Source organism: Thermobia domestica, chromosome 11 (assembly GCF_964235325.1).
Source record: "Thermobia domestica chromosome 11, izTheDome1.hap1.1, whole genome shotgun sequence".
NCBI lineage: Eukaryota > Metazoa > Arthropoda > Insecta > Zygentoma > Lepismatidae > Thermobia > Thermobia domestica.
In genome coordinates, this window is record NC_137464.1 from 86,202,179 (window position 1) to 86,216,325 (window position 14,147).

The following is a 14,147-nucleotide window of genomic DNA, read 5'->3' on the forward strand; positions in this document are numbered from 1 at the left end:
AATCAGAAGGGATACTTTATACTTCATTGATAATTATACAGGATGTTTCGAAACAACACCGACAACATCTGGGAGGTGATTCCTGACACCAAGATAAGACAAAAAGTATAGACCAACCTGGGTGCAGAAATCCAGCATTTCGGAGTTATAGGCTGCTGAAAACATGAAAAAATGAGTTTTAGAAGTCCATAGCTACAATACTATGGAACCTACTGTAGTAGAGTCGACATCACTTAGGAGTTAATATGTGCCCTTTCCAAATGTCAATGTTTGAAAGTCCTGCGGTACTTCCGCAACAATTTCTATAGAGATAATTGGTGAGTACTTCAAATTATATGCCCGTAGCCAAACTCCCTGTATAAAACTTGTTGCGTGAGTACGGCAGGATTCTGAAACACGTGTTTTTGGATAGTGCGCACATTAGTTCCTAAGTGAAGTCTTGATCCGACTACGGTAGGTCCCATAGTTTTGGAGCTATGGACCTTTAAAGTTCCTTTTTTTTATGTTTTCGGCAGCGTATAACTCCAAAATGACGGATCTTTGCACACAGGTTAGTCTACTTTTTGTCATCTTGGTGTCAGGGATCACCTCCCAAACGTTGTCGATGTTGTTTTGAAACACCCTGTATATTGGATAGTGATATTTTACATTACACGTACATACCAACAACTCTCTTACCGTAACACACTAGATTTACAAACAGCCTAAGAAAATAGGATTGGGGGGGGGACTGTTCATTCGAGGGACATTTTTTTATATTTTGCTTTACAGCAATGAGTATCTTTCTCTAAGGCTGAAGGAAAAAATATATTCCTCTTAGCTCGACACTTCAGTTTCATACTGTAAAAAAGTGGTCGCCAAACTTTTGAAGGTTCTGAGCTACCGTACTGTTTTAAAATCCTACTGTGAGCCAGGCCCGTATCCAGGGGGTCTAGGGGGGCCGCCCCCCTAAATTTTTGCTGGCCCCCTAAAAGTTTTACAGTAAGCTTGCAAAAGAACTATAATATGGTTGATGAACTATCATATGGTTGAATCGTGCCCCCCCTAACTTCAGCCGGGCCCCCCTAAGTTTTTAGGCTGGCTACGGGCCTGCTGTGAACTATCAGCCAAAAGAACTACCAACTTTTTTTTATTTTTTAAATGTTATATTTGTTTATGAAGGAATCAGTGGAGGAATCAACGTTAGCCAACCGGAAAGTTAGACAACCTGATCTACCAAAAATGTCCCGCGAGCTACTAGTAGCTCGCGATCAACTGTTTGGCCATCACTGCTATAAAAGTTACAAGAGAATAGCACCAAAGAGAAGAATACCAAAGCAACTTTGCCCGGGAGATCATTTTATCCCTTAGTACATACCTTGTACTGACCTTGTACAGTGTACCATGTGACAATATTAAATATAGTGATAATGGACTATTTCCAACGACTAATTGATTTTCTACAAAATAAACGAGGAAAATATTATATAGAAATCATAGCTTGCTTCCTCTTTCTCATTAGAACTCAAATTCGAATTTTTGGTTCTTAAAATATCTTTAATAGCAAGAACACAATATGCATTTAATAACAAATATCACGGGAAGAAAATGCAGTTTCATCAGATCATTTGTTGAAAGAACATACAATCAGGGCCGCAACTAGGGGGGGGGCAGAGGGGGCACGTGCCCCGGGCGCGTGGTTGGAGGGGGAGCCGGAAAGAAGATATATCAATTGTTTTAAAAATCGCACCCTTTCCCTTGAGGAACTTATTCTAGAGGTTAAAAGAAATCAAAAGTTTACTTGGCCTTTTCCATGGGACCTCTTTTCGTTGATTATATATATCTGATTATATTTACTATAGGTGTAATGTCATACATTAAAAACCTAATATTGCATGCATTTGTTCCCTTGGGCGACCACAGAGAATCCGCCCCCCTTTCCTTTTCCTACCACAAGGAGCTGTTTGTTTGTATAATTCCATTGAGAACAGCTCTGAAGTTTAAAACGCTGTTATCAATAGGGGCGGGGGCGAAAAGTTCCCGATTTTTGTTGCTTGCTGGTGGTTGAAGAGTTTAGCTCAGACGCGCCCCCTGTAATGTTACGCAATTGCTGTAATGTTTTTAAACTAGAGGGCAGTTTTGTGGCGGAAAAGATAATTTACACGCCTCGGTGTATTTAATTGTTTCTTGTACGCCTACCAAGAGATTTTGGGAGTGAAGGCTGTATGAAGCTTTATCTATTAGTTTTGCTTGAGAGCTTTTCGAGGCATTTTGAATTGTTATCTATCAGTCCAACTCATGCTTTATTATGCTTTATTGTTAATTTCAATCATTTTTTTTACATTAATCGTGTATAATGTATAATATTTACTATACATTAAATCTAAATATTTTGATCTATTTATTAATATTTTATGAAGCAATTTCTTTCATATTTAATGAACTTTCTAGTTAATGCACTGTAAAGAGATATGCTTTGCTCGAATCAGTTTTTTCTATCACTTGTGTGCACCTTAGAGGTGCATATATACAGAAAGAGAAAGTATACAGAAAGGTGCCCAAAAGGTACAGAAAGTGCTCAAGTTCGAGAGGTACACATAACAATATAGTGTGGAGTTCTTGTGTGCTTCATTGTTGATGGAAAGTTTTCTTCTTTTCTCCACATCAAAGGATTACACCGAAAAATTTACAGAAATAAAAATAAGCTTTTTATTGTTGCATTGTTATGTTCTCAATGATTTTGGATCGTAAATATTGGTTTTAAAAACATTTCTCATCAGAATTGGCATTTTGCAAACTCATTGACCATCTGATCAACACTCAAACTATAATGAAAAAACTTTGACGCTTTGGAACACCCGTGACATCAATAGTCGCGCGGGCTACAGATGTAGCCCATGAAACTTTCAAGCAGAATAACAATGAGATCCTTTCGATTTTACGTTTGACCACACCCTAAACACGCAGAATGATAGTTGATAGAAAGGTTCACAGACACCCTTTGAGTTATCATCTCGAATTACTTTGCGGCAAGGAAAATAAAAACGCTGGGCTACAACGGTAGCCCGCGCGCGTATTGGAGGGTTAAAGTACTTAAAAACCGATATAACTGGTTTCATTAAGAATGTTATTTACAGTTGCAATCCATAAGTGATACTTTTCGACTAAACCTTAGGGGGGGGGCGCCGAATTGTGTGTTTGCCCCGGGTGACAGAAACCCTAGTTGCGGGCCTGCATACAATGAATATCGAATTAGAAATATTGGTTTCAAAATTAGGTACATTCATAAGACGATTACCACATAAGTCTGTTTTTATATCCAAAGTACTGCCCTTCTTTACATTAAGACCCATATCCCTTGATACGACCATTGTCCAAGTGAAATAAAATCCAATTCCAGGAAAAAAAATGAATACTAAATTAAAAATATCTGAATGTAGAAAAAGTGGATAGACGTCTTAAAAATACTACACAGTATTTGCTTGCTACTCACATCTGTATGCAGCAAGAAAAAATGGTTTCAAATTTCGAAACCAAAAATTACTTTTATACACGAAAAACATAAATGACATGCTCATCAACTTGTTTCGTTGTCGTGGTACGCAAATCGCTTTTCTAAAAATGACTTAACTTGAAGAAACAAAGAAGTTCCTAGGAAATTAAGGGTGGGGTGCTGACTGCCACGGGTGCTGACTGCCACAGCCAATTATCGGTGTTGACTGCCACGACTGTGGCTGATTGCAAATATGAAGGTGCTGACTGCCACGATGGCGTGCTGACTGCCACGAGCCTGAGAGAAAGTTGCTAGACGTAACATTACCGGACGCCAAGAAGCATGAAAGAAACGTGATGAACCTTAGGATCGTGTTGTTCAGACCAACACCTAACAAAGGTAAACAGGTCTCTGTATGTACACTCATGTCCAAAATTATTGTCGCATGACTATAAATATGTTGTTCTAGTATTATAATTTGATAACGAATTCGCCCGGCATTTCTTATAATGTTAGTATGTGTATAATCGGCAAAGACAAGTATGTGGTAAATTTCATATCAAAAGAGCAGTAAATAAGAACAATAAAACGAAAATAAATTTTTCTTGTCCATTAGTTACATTTGCTTTTACTCATTATGATTTTCGCATTTATAATTCTTTCCCTATGAAATTTACCACAAATATACATTTCCTGATTATACACATATCAGTATTAAAAGTACTCTGCAAAATTATCAAATTATATTCTTACAAGAAGACAGTTATAGATATGCGACAATAATTTTGGACATGAGTGTACTTCAGTTTTGTAAGGGAGCGGTGCGTACAAAATTAGTAGGATTTATGTATTCTCACTTAAACTCCCTATGTCATCATGAACTGTGTACAGCTGCTCAAATTGTTTCGAGCAGCTCTTGAATGTTCCATCAAAAAAGCACTGCTGGCTGTCCCTTACAAGGGAAGTTCAGGAGAAAGCACTCGCCTGCAGAGAAACAAAGCATGCCATTTGAAGTCCCAATTCATGCTAATTACAACAAGCTAATAAAATTCCTGTACGGTTGAGAACGGTTCGAGATATTCAACTTGGAAGTTTATATGAGAAAATGAGGATATACGCATTTATACGCGTTAAGTACAACATAATTAGTAACGAATATTGACATACGAATTGAAAGCTATCGGAAGTAACAGAAAAAAACGTGTTTCGCAATAACTAACGGGTTTGTTAGATACAATTAGTCATCACATTGTTCACAATAATTATAGGTTAGAGATGAAAATTGATCACTGTTGTTCTTCTGTTTTATGAAGAAATGACGCATGCAAAAGACTCCCTTGCACCATGAACATTTTATATGTGCAATTGCGTTGCATCCGTCAAGGGAACAGTTCGCAGAACCAAACCAAAAAGCAAATTCGACAAGTGATTCAAAAGTTATAGGCCTATAATTTGTTCGTAACCTGCCTTTTAGAACGCAAACTGAAACAATTCAATGTATAGCGGTGATCGGAAGTGATTCGTATGGACACGAACTTTATTTGATTGTTTCGTTGGTACATTATAGCGTCCAGATGAAGAAGTTTCATATTATGTACAAATCTGCCGTAATCTTTGATTGATCGGAATCAAAACACATCAAATGGTTGCACAAATTGTGTGCAATTCTTTGGTATCTTCTCAACCATTAGGTCTTTGTCATCCGTCATGCAACTTGTAATGGACAATTTGTCTGTGGATGGACCCCAGTGATCAAGCAATAGCAAGTTCAAAGCATCAGGCTTCGCCATGGGAGAGAATACTTAACGCATTGAAACGTGCATCCACTCATTTTCTCATATAAACTTCCACGCTGAATATCTCGAACAGTTCTCAACGTAAAGGAGTTTTATTACCTGTTGTAATCAGCATGAATTGGTCCTTCAAATGACATGCTTATTTCTCTGCAGGCGAGTGCTTCTCCCAAACTTCCCTTGTCAGCTGGTTTCAGACCCTCATATCAATTAAATAATGCAATAAAACAATTAATATAAACAATGAAATGTGCAAATTGTACATATAACAGAAAAGACAATTCCTTTATAAACATCCAAGCGTATGTCGTTCCACTTAGTGAGCAACTTTGTAACTTATAGGATGCCACATAGATTTGCTGTGATGATTACTAAATTAATCCCTACTAAATTAATTAATAATCATAAATTTAGTATGAGGGATTAATTCTTCTCTCCAAATACTGTTTCTCCCAGGCTCGTGGCAGTCAGCACGCCGTCGTGGCAGTCAGCACCTTCATATTTGCAATCAGCCACAGTCATGGCAGTCAGCACCGATAATTGGCTGTGGCAGTCAGCACCTATCCAAATTAAGGAGGGCTGTTGGTGCATTATCTCCTGATACATCATATCCCTATAATGAGCAACTTCCCGTATATTGTAAAGTTCGTATTAGGTATACAGTTTATAATTGCCCACATTGACGATATTGACTTTTCTTCTAGTATCTAATAACACTTTACGCAACTAAAATGTGATAGTAGAAAACACTGAAAGAAGTCATACTAATTTACGTAAGTGTGGAAGCTTAGTGCGAGCAGTTCGCTTTGCCGTTCACTTTTCAATTCACCCTACATAATTATACTCAGTAATTTGACCACATGTAAGTAAGACTTACAGCGTGTAACATACGTATAGTCAAGCATCTCATCTTCAGTTCATCTCGCCAAGATTTTCGCACTAGGTTCAAACAAGTTTGATTTTTTCACTAGCCAGTTCGAAGCTCTCTGACAAGAGCTAGAGAGATCACCACAACAAATTCGTCGTATTGAATAAAAGTTTGGAAAACGTAGCAGAATAATTGAAAGTTCAGTCATTTATTTTGTTGTAGTATACCTACTTGAATCCTGCCCATTTTCTTTAGCGAAAAATTGTGGAACAAGATACACAAACTCATTCTCCTTATCTGAAACAAGGAAGTATTGCCACAAGAGTGGAAAGAATCAATCATTGTTCCAATTCATAAGAAAGGCGACAAAACTGACTGTAATAATTATCGAGGCATTTCTCTTCTGTCAACATCCTATAAAATCCTTTCAAATATTCTATTAGCAAGATTGACCCCCTACGCAGATGAAATTATTGAAGATTATGAGTGCGGATTTAGACGAAATCGATCAACTATCGACCAAATATTTACCATTCGCCATATACTCGAAAAAAAAAAAAAGTGTGAATGCAATACCCCGGTATATCAACTATTTATTGATTTTAGAAAGGCGTACGACTCGGTTAGGAGAGAAAATGTTATACATCCTTCTTACAGAACTTGGAATACCGAGAAAGCTAATTAGATTAATTAAGATATGTTTAAATGAATCCCAAAGTAAAGTCCGGGTAGGAAAATTTCTGTCCACGAGCTTTCACGTCGAAAATGGCCTGAAACAAGGAGATGCGTTGTCGCCATTATTATTTAACTTTGTGCTGGAATACGCTATAAGGAAAATTAAAGATAGCAACCAGGGTCTAGAGTTGAACGGTATTTACCAGGTTATGGCATATGCTGATGATGTAAATTTAATAGGGGATGATAGGAGAACAATAGAAAGAAATGCAGAGATCTTATTAAACGCTTGCAGGGACATGGGTTTAGAAGTAAATGCAGAGAAAACTAAATACATGGAATTGCGTCGGGACCGTAATACGGCAAATTGTGGAGGCGTTAAAGTATTAAATAATACTTTTGATAAAGTGGATACTTTCAAATATCTAGGATCAATATTAACAGACGAAAATCATATTCACGAAGAAATTAAATGTCGACTAAAAGCAGGGAATTCATGTTACTATTCGGTTCAAAATCTCTTGCTGTCGCGAATTCTGTCGAGAAATTTGAAGCTTAAAATATACAAAATGATAATCATGCCTGTTGTTCTGTATGGTTGCGAAACATGGTCGCTTGCTCTGAGGGAAGAACATAGACTAAAAGTATTTGAGAACAAGATCCTGAGACGAATATTCGGACCTAAGAGAAACGGGAATGGGGAATGGCGGAAACTTCATAACGAGGAACTACATAATTTATACGGTTTACCCAACATTGTTAGGGTCGTCAAGTCTAGGAGGCTTAGGTATGCAGGTCATGTAGCTAGAGTGGAAGAAAGTAGAAACGCTTTCAAAGTCTTGACTGGAAGACCAATCGGAAAATGACCATTAGGAAGACCTAGGCGCAGGTGGGAGGACAATATTAAGATGGATCTCGCAGAGATAGGAATACAAAGTAGAAACTGGATCCAATTGGCTAAGGATAAAAGTCAGTGGAGAGCTTTTGTGAACGCGGCATTGAACCACCGGGTTCCATAGGCTATAGAGTTAGTTAAGTAAAGATCTAAATTGATTTAATTCTAATCCTTTCGGCGCTTAGACAGCCGAAAAATTGACTAAAAAATGCAAAAAGAGGCGTAACTCGAGAACAAATTGCCGGATCGAAATCCGGTAAAAAGGAATGTTCATTATTTTTAGATGCATGTTCCATTAATGAACAATTGGATGTGATGCAGGGGTGGAGCAAAGATGACCCCCTCCCAAAGAAACTGGAGAATTCCTGGAGTATTTTTTATCAAAAAGTTGAATGAATAAATTAAGCAGCAGTCAACTACGATATTTTAAAGCACAAAACTCGTAGAATATCATTCAAGTTTGAACACTATTTGAATCGAAAGGAGAGATACGCATGTTTGATTGATCTACTTTTTCCCAGTGGAAATTAAATTCTCGGAGGAAGAACTGAAATGAAGCGAATTTTTAACCTCACAGTTATGTTTTTTTAGACTAATGGTGACAGGTGATAAACGAAAGTCAATATTCCATAATGAGAGGGGAAAAGGAAAATTAAACTCCAAGGAAACTCATGGACATGATGACGTCTGCGAACGAAAAAGGGTCCTTGCATCCGAAGTCAGAGTTTTATCACTGAACTATCGTGCCCCCACTTTTGTGAAAGAACTATTCCAGTAGATGTATCGGTCAAGTAGATATTATGTGTGATAAACCAAAATACAAAAAGTATTGACGCTGAAAATTTGGAATTCGTCCAGTTTTCTTCGGTCAAAATGACAAGTTAGTTTCCCAAGGTCAGTTATTCTCGAGTTGGTAGGCCATGTCCCTCCGGGGGCTGCGGACAGATTGTAGACGGGTAGCTGTTAAGGTGGTTTTTAATACATATTAAAAATTATTCTAATATTTATTATAATCAGTCCCTTCCGAAAAATAATTACAGCGTGTAAGTTTTCTTTTTTAGCAAATTGATACGTATAAATGAAGGTTGAGAGGGAGGAGACCATTAAACCAATTATCACTAATAGTTGAGTTACAGAATATTGCTTTGTAAATACACCCTTTTATTTTGAACATCCTCCTAAGTAAAAGTTTCTGGCGTACGCATTGATTCCCTTTTTAGTGGGAGGGGGCGCTTTTAGTATATGACGAGTTGGTAGTGGGTTATATATAAAAATAATAGAAATCGATTAATATTAGTGTCGAATCCATAGTTTGGAGTCACTGAGATGAATAGTAATTTTCCCGAAGCTGTTCAAGTCTAAGCTTAGCCCCCATCCCCATGGTGGGGATGAACATTAAAATGTCCAAACTCACTAAGAAGAGTGTAAAGCTCATAGTTTTCGGGATCGCTAGATGAATAGTGACAATCTCCAATCTGTCCAAATAGTGTTGCTCGCGAGACGAGAAATAAGGTTTTCTCGTCTCGTCTCGATTATCGAAGGATTAGTTCTTGTCTCATCTCAAAATTTACTCGGATTGTTTTGTAAATTTATTTATCCTCTGATTTTTCTTAATTTCATCCACAATTTATGAGATTCGCTTCTCAACACGAGAAGTTTACGAAAGGTGTAATATAACAAAAATTTAAACTATATTAATTTTTATAGCAATAGTGTGGCCAGGGAGGATCCGGTGCTATACACTCCCCGAAAGTTTTTTTTTTTTTAATTCCTTCATTATTATTATTTTTGTCAAAGTTATACCTAGCCAAAATTAAAACTGTAGAAGTTAATAGCCTATGCTATTCTTATTTTCAGTACACTGTATTTTTTTTTACGTATTTTATTGTTATTTATGATGTAAAACGCGCTTGCTCTTTCCATATTGAAAGTCTAAGCAAAACAGAATTTGCTCAAACAAGCCACTGAAGCAGTAGGGGAATATAAAAGCTAAAATTTGTAAAAGCCTAAAACGACGTTTACAGGGAAAGGTTCCCGGACCACCCACTACCCTGTGTGGTATTCCATACTACTGGTGTGAAAAGAAATAAAGTTTTTTCGGTTTTTAAAAGAACCGACAGAGATTTTCGAAAACCAGGAAGATTATAACACAGTTTCGATTTTCAGGGAAAATTGTTTCGAATTTAAAAACTGTTGCATTTGTAACTGAAGCCGATTTTTAAATAGAAAACCGAACCGTTTTTTAGTAGAAAAACGAACCTGTTTAAAATCAAAAGCGGTTTTGGTGAATTCCGTTAGTGCCATAATTTAAAATGTTTTTGAAGTTTGTGGTAAAAACAAATTAAACTTTAGAGTTGACTTCCGCGGCAGTTTATAATTGTTCGTGTGTCCAGTGTGGCTGGTACGTTCAGCTACCATAATATAAGTACACTCATGTCCAAAATTATTGTCGCATGTCTATAAATATGTTGTTCTAGGAATGTAATTTGATAAAGAATTCGTCCGGAATTTCTTAGTGTTAGTATGTGTATGAATCCACACACTCAGTAAAAGACTAAAAAAATCCTTACGAAATCATGTACTAAGAAAGAAATTGTAGATTGGTTGAATGTGACTAAGCTGGAACAAATTTTAAGTAATAGAAATGTTAAATAAAGTTGCTTCTAACATAGAAGTCTCCTACAGGATAGACCGCATTGCAAAGGAAGCCGGACATGAAGTTCTTTGTCTCCCTCCTATCATTGCGAACTTTCTCCCACTGAACTCATGTGGAATAAAGATTTGAGTGTTTCTTGCCTCCAGGAGTAGATTACGTATGGTAAGTAATTACACTTGCTCTTCTATTATTTATTATTATTATTATTATTATTATTATTATTATTATTATTATATTATTATATTATTATTATTGAGTCGTTTTTTCTTCTTTTTTAATTTTCTCAAATCGGCTGCGGTCTAGCGATAATAAGTGGCAACGTCGCGCTGTAAGACGTCTCGTTGAACGTCACTTCCGTTTTATAATCTTCCTAAGGTGGGACAGAGAATAGGAGAACTTGAAAAGAGTGAAAAAGACAGATACCATATGCAATAGAGAAGGTAAAAATGTTGCATAATAAAAAGTTCGGTAGTGCATTAGTTCAGCAATGTAAACACACCAAGGATAGATTCTATAATTTAGTAATAATAAATTAGAAGAGAGAAATTAAAGTGGTCTATGCATTGTTCGTAAACTAGAATATATTTTTTGGTAATCACCAGGGCCCGGATCTTGTTGACAAGTGAACTTTTTTCTGTTACGGCTAGGACAAGGTAACTTCAAATAAAAACGTTATCCGTCAACTTAAGGTCCTAAAAGTGTATTGTTTTAGGGTCAACTTTTGGTCACTTTTTGTATTTTTGAAGTTTCAGGTCATTTTTTAATAATTTAAGGTAAGTTTCAGGTCACTTATGGTCCTTTTAATATTTTTTCTTCTACATAAGAAAATCTTAAAATGAACACTGTTTACGGATTTGAAAAATACGAAGTTAGAATATATCTTTTCCTGCTTCCTGGCTATTGGGGTGAAAAACTGCATTTCTATAAAGCCAATGAACACTAAACTGTAGTTGGTTGATTAGGGGTAAGGATTGGTAGGTGTCCAAACAGATGGCTTTGGATTATTGACCACAAAGGATGTGATCATGAGAATAACTAAAAGTGGATTAGAAGACTTACAGCGATTTTAAACAGGATTTTTTATGTATTATTCTCATGTACTCAGTCTACACTTGCGAACTTCTATTCTTTAAGTGTGCTATTAGTTTCAATTCGGAAGTGAATTGACGCTTTCAATACGTACAATGTCGTACAATGGACTGATCAATAGACTGCAACTAACTGAAACAAAACTTTTGAGAATGAGTGAGAAATGGTAATCAAAATCCAATAAATATTCAAAAAATGACAATGTTTAAAGAAATAAACGTTTAAAATAAACGCAAATTTTAAGGTCATTTTTTTGTGAATTTTAGGATCATTTTACAGGAATTTTAGTGTCATTTTATAGGTCACTTTTTAGAAAATTTTAGGTCAACAAGATCCGGGTCCTGGTAATCACACTTCAAATAGCTGGGAACTACCACGTAACATGCGTATTTCAATATTTTTCGTAATACTAAGTCATACACTCACAGGATGTGTGCATCAAATGGACAGCTCTTCCTCTGTGAATTGTTTTCAAGATTAATCAAACACATGTATCTCTCTTTCTCTCGAATTCTAAGTGTTCTTACTTAAACGACATACTATAACTTTTCTTCGTCGAAACATTGTTCTTGTTTATTGTTTATTTTCCTCATTCAACTTTTGATAAAATATCCCAGGAATTGTCCAGTTTCTTTGAGGGTCAACCTTGCGCTGACCCTGCTTTTCACCCAATTGTGCATTAATAGAATATATGACTAAAAATAACATTCCCTTTTACGTGATTTCGATCCGACATTTTGTTCTCGAGATATGGCTGTTTTTGGGTAATGATTATATCTATCTATATAAAGTCACGCGTGCCCTAAAAGGATAAAAGATTGAATTCTTGAACCCCCTTGATGAAATTCTTTCTACGCCACAGACTATAATTTAATCATATAAGACATACATATGGAACGAAAAGCTGAATACATATATATATATATATATGAATTAATTCTTACGAGTTTCTAGCCATAATTCCTGAACTTCTCTACCGTATCACAACCGGTGTTATAAAATGCGTTTAACTGTAAAACGTCAAAAGATTTTTTTTTTTTTTTTAATTTTCCATTTCAGCTTCGTATCTATTAATTACAACACATTGATTAATGTAAGCAAAAAAGTCGTACTTTTAAATATTCCTAGATAGAAAAATGCAATAATAATAATAATAATAATAATAATAATAATAATGCATTGAGGTGTGCACTTGTACTCATGCATAATGGAGCAATTACCTTTTGTTTGGCACGTACGAATTCAAACAGAAACCAACACCATTTCTTCTTAAAGACTCACAAGCAAGGTTTCTCAAGCGTCACATTCCGAATGATTGACACTCCTGGAATGAATAAAGGAATCAAAAGTAGGACATACGTGTTATTTTATATATATATCGGCCAACGTGTGGAATGAAGGGGGTAAACACACCCTAAATTGCGAACATAGGGCAATATGACACATTTTAGTAAGGCCATAACTGGCAACGCACAATGGGAATTTTCTTGAAATCCCTGCAGTGAATAAATGAATCAAAAGTAGGACATATGTATTTTCTATATCAACCAACGTGAGGGATGAAGGGAGTATCCCTAACGGCGTAACTAGTTCTGGTCTTCACAGGTATAGTGTTGCGTATGTTCACAATTCATGGAAAGGTTTACCCCGTTCATCCCTCACGTTGGCGGATATTAAAAAAAAAAAGAAAAAAAAGAAAAAAAAACGCATGTTATATTTTGATTCTTTTATTCACTGCAGTAGTTTCAAGCAAATTCCCATTGTGCCTTGCTAGTTAGCACCTTGCTTAAATGTGTCATCTTGCCCCATGTTCGCATTTTAGGGGTGATTACCCCCTTCATTCCACATGTTGGTCGATATAAAAAAGAAACACGTATGTCCTACTTTTGATTCCTTTATTTACGCCAGGAGTTTCAGGCAAATCGGAGTGTAGCTACATGCTTATGGATGCATTAAGATTACTAAAGAAACTTAAAGAGTGATAAAAATGTATTTCAATATACTCACCTGGGCTTTCAAATTGGTGGCTTCTGCATTGGATTTGCATTTCTCTTGTGTTACACCTTTAATAATATCAAAGAGTATTCTCTGCGAGAGATATCTCCTTCGTCTGTCTTTCCACGTAGAAATGTTTTGATTGTTCTCTTCACTGTCTTCGTTGCTATTGGACAACGTTGTAAACCTTATCATTGCCATCTTAAGTATATTGTTTATTCCTATTTGAAAGAACCGAAAGTAATTTTTAATTAGTTTGGCTCCTTTTCAAGCACGCATAGGGAATTCAAATTATGACAATCAATTAAGATTAAATCTCTTTATTTAGAGACTTTTTATCCATTGAATTGCGATTTTATGAAATGATCTACGTACTACACTAACAAAAGCAAATCCGGCAACACATAGAAAAATATTGTTCCGTTCCCCTTTAAAGTTATCAAATTTATCTGCACGCAAAGATATTTCTTCGTCCTATGACTTCAACTAATTCCATCCACTGCAAAAGGACTGTAAAGAAATCATTTGAACAGGTTATACAGGGTGGCCTAAAAGTAGGTATACAGTACCGTACTGATCAGCTCATTGCATTTTATGTAATTTCTTATTGTTATTCATCAGGTAGACTTAGTTTCTTTATTATGTGTTCTTAATGTGTTTTCACTTACATCTTAAGCTCGGAAGAGCCGAAGCAAATAAACCCA

At 36.1% G+C, this 14,147-nt stretch overlaps 1 protein-coding gene across 2 annotated transcripts in view; it reads right to left on the bottom strand.

The window, feature by feature from the left end:
- Positions 1-14,147, bottom strand: part of LOC145664250 (uncharacterized) — a 57,621-nt gene that overhangs the window by 39,220 nt on the left and 4,254 nt on the right. For both annotated transcript variants that reach the window (XM_081730752.1, XM_081730751.1), the window contains one exon: positions 13,456-13,664. In XM_081730752.1, the coding sequence (XP_081586878.1) occupies positions 13,456-13,644 (189 nt within the window). In that variant the 5' untranslated portion in view covers positions 13,645-13,664. Of the gene's footprint in view, positions 1-13,455; positions 13,665-14,147 lie in introns of those variants that run through there.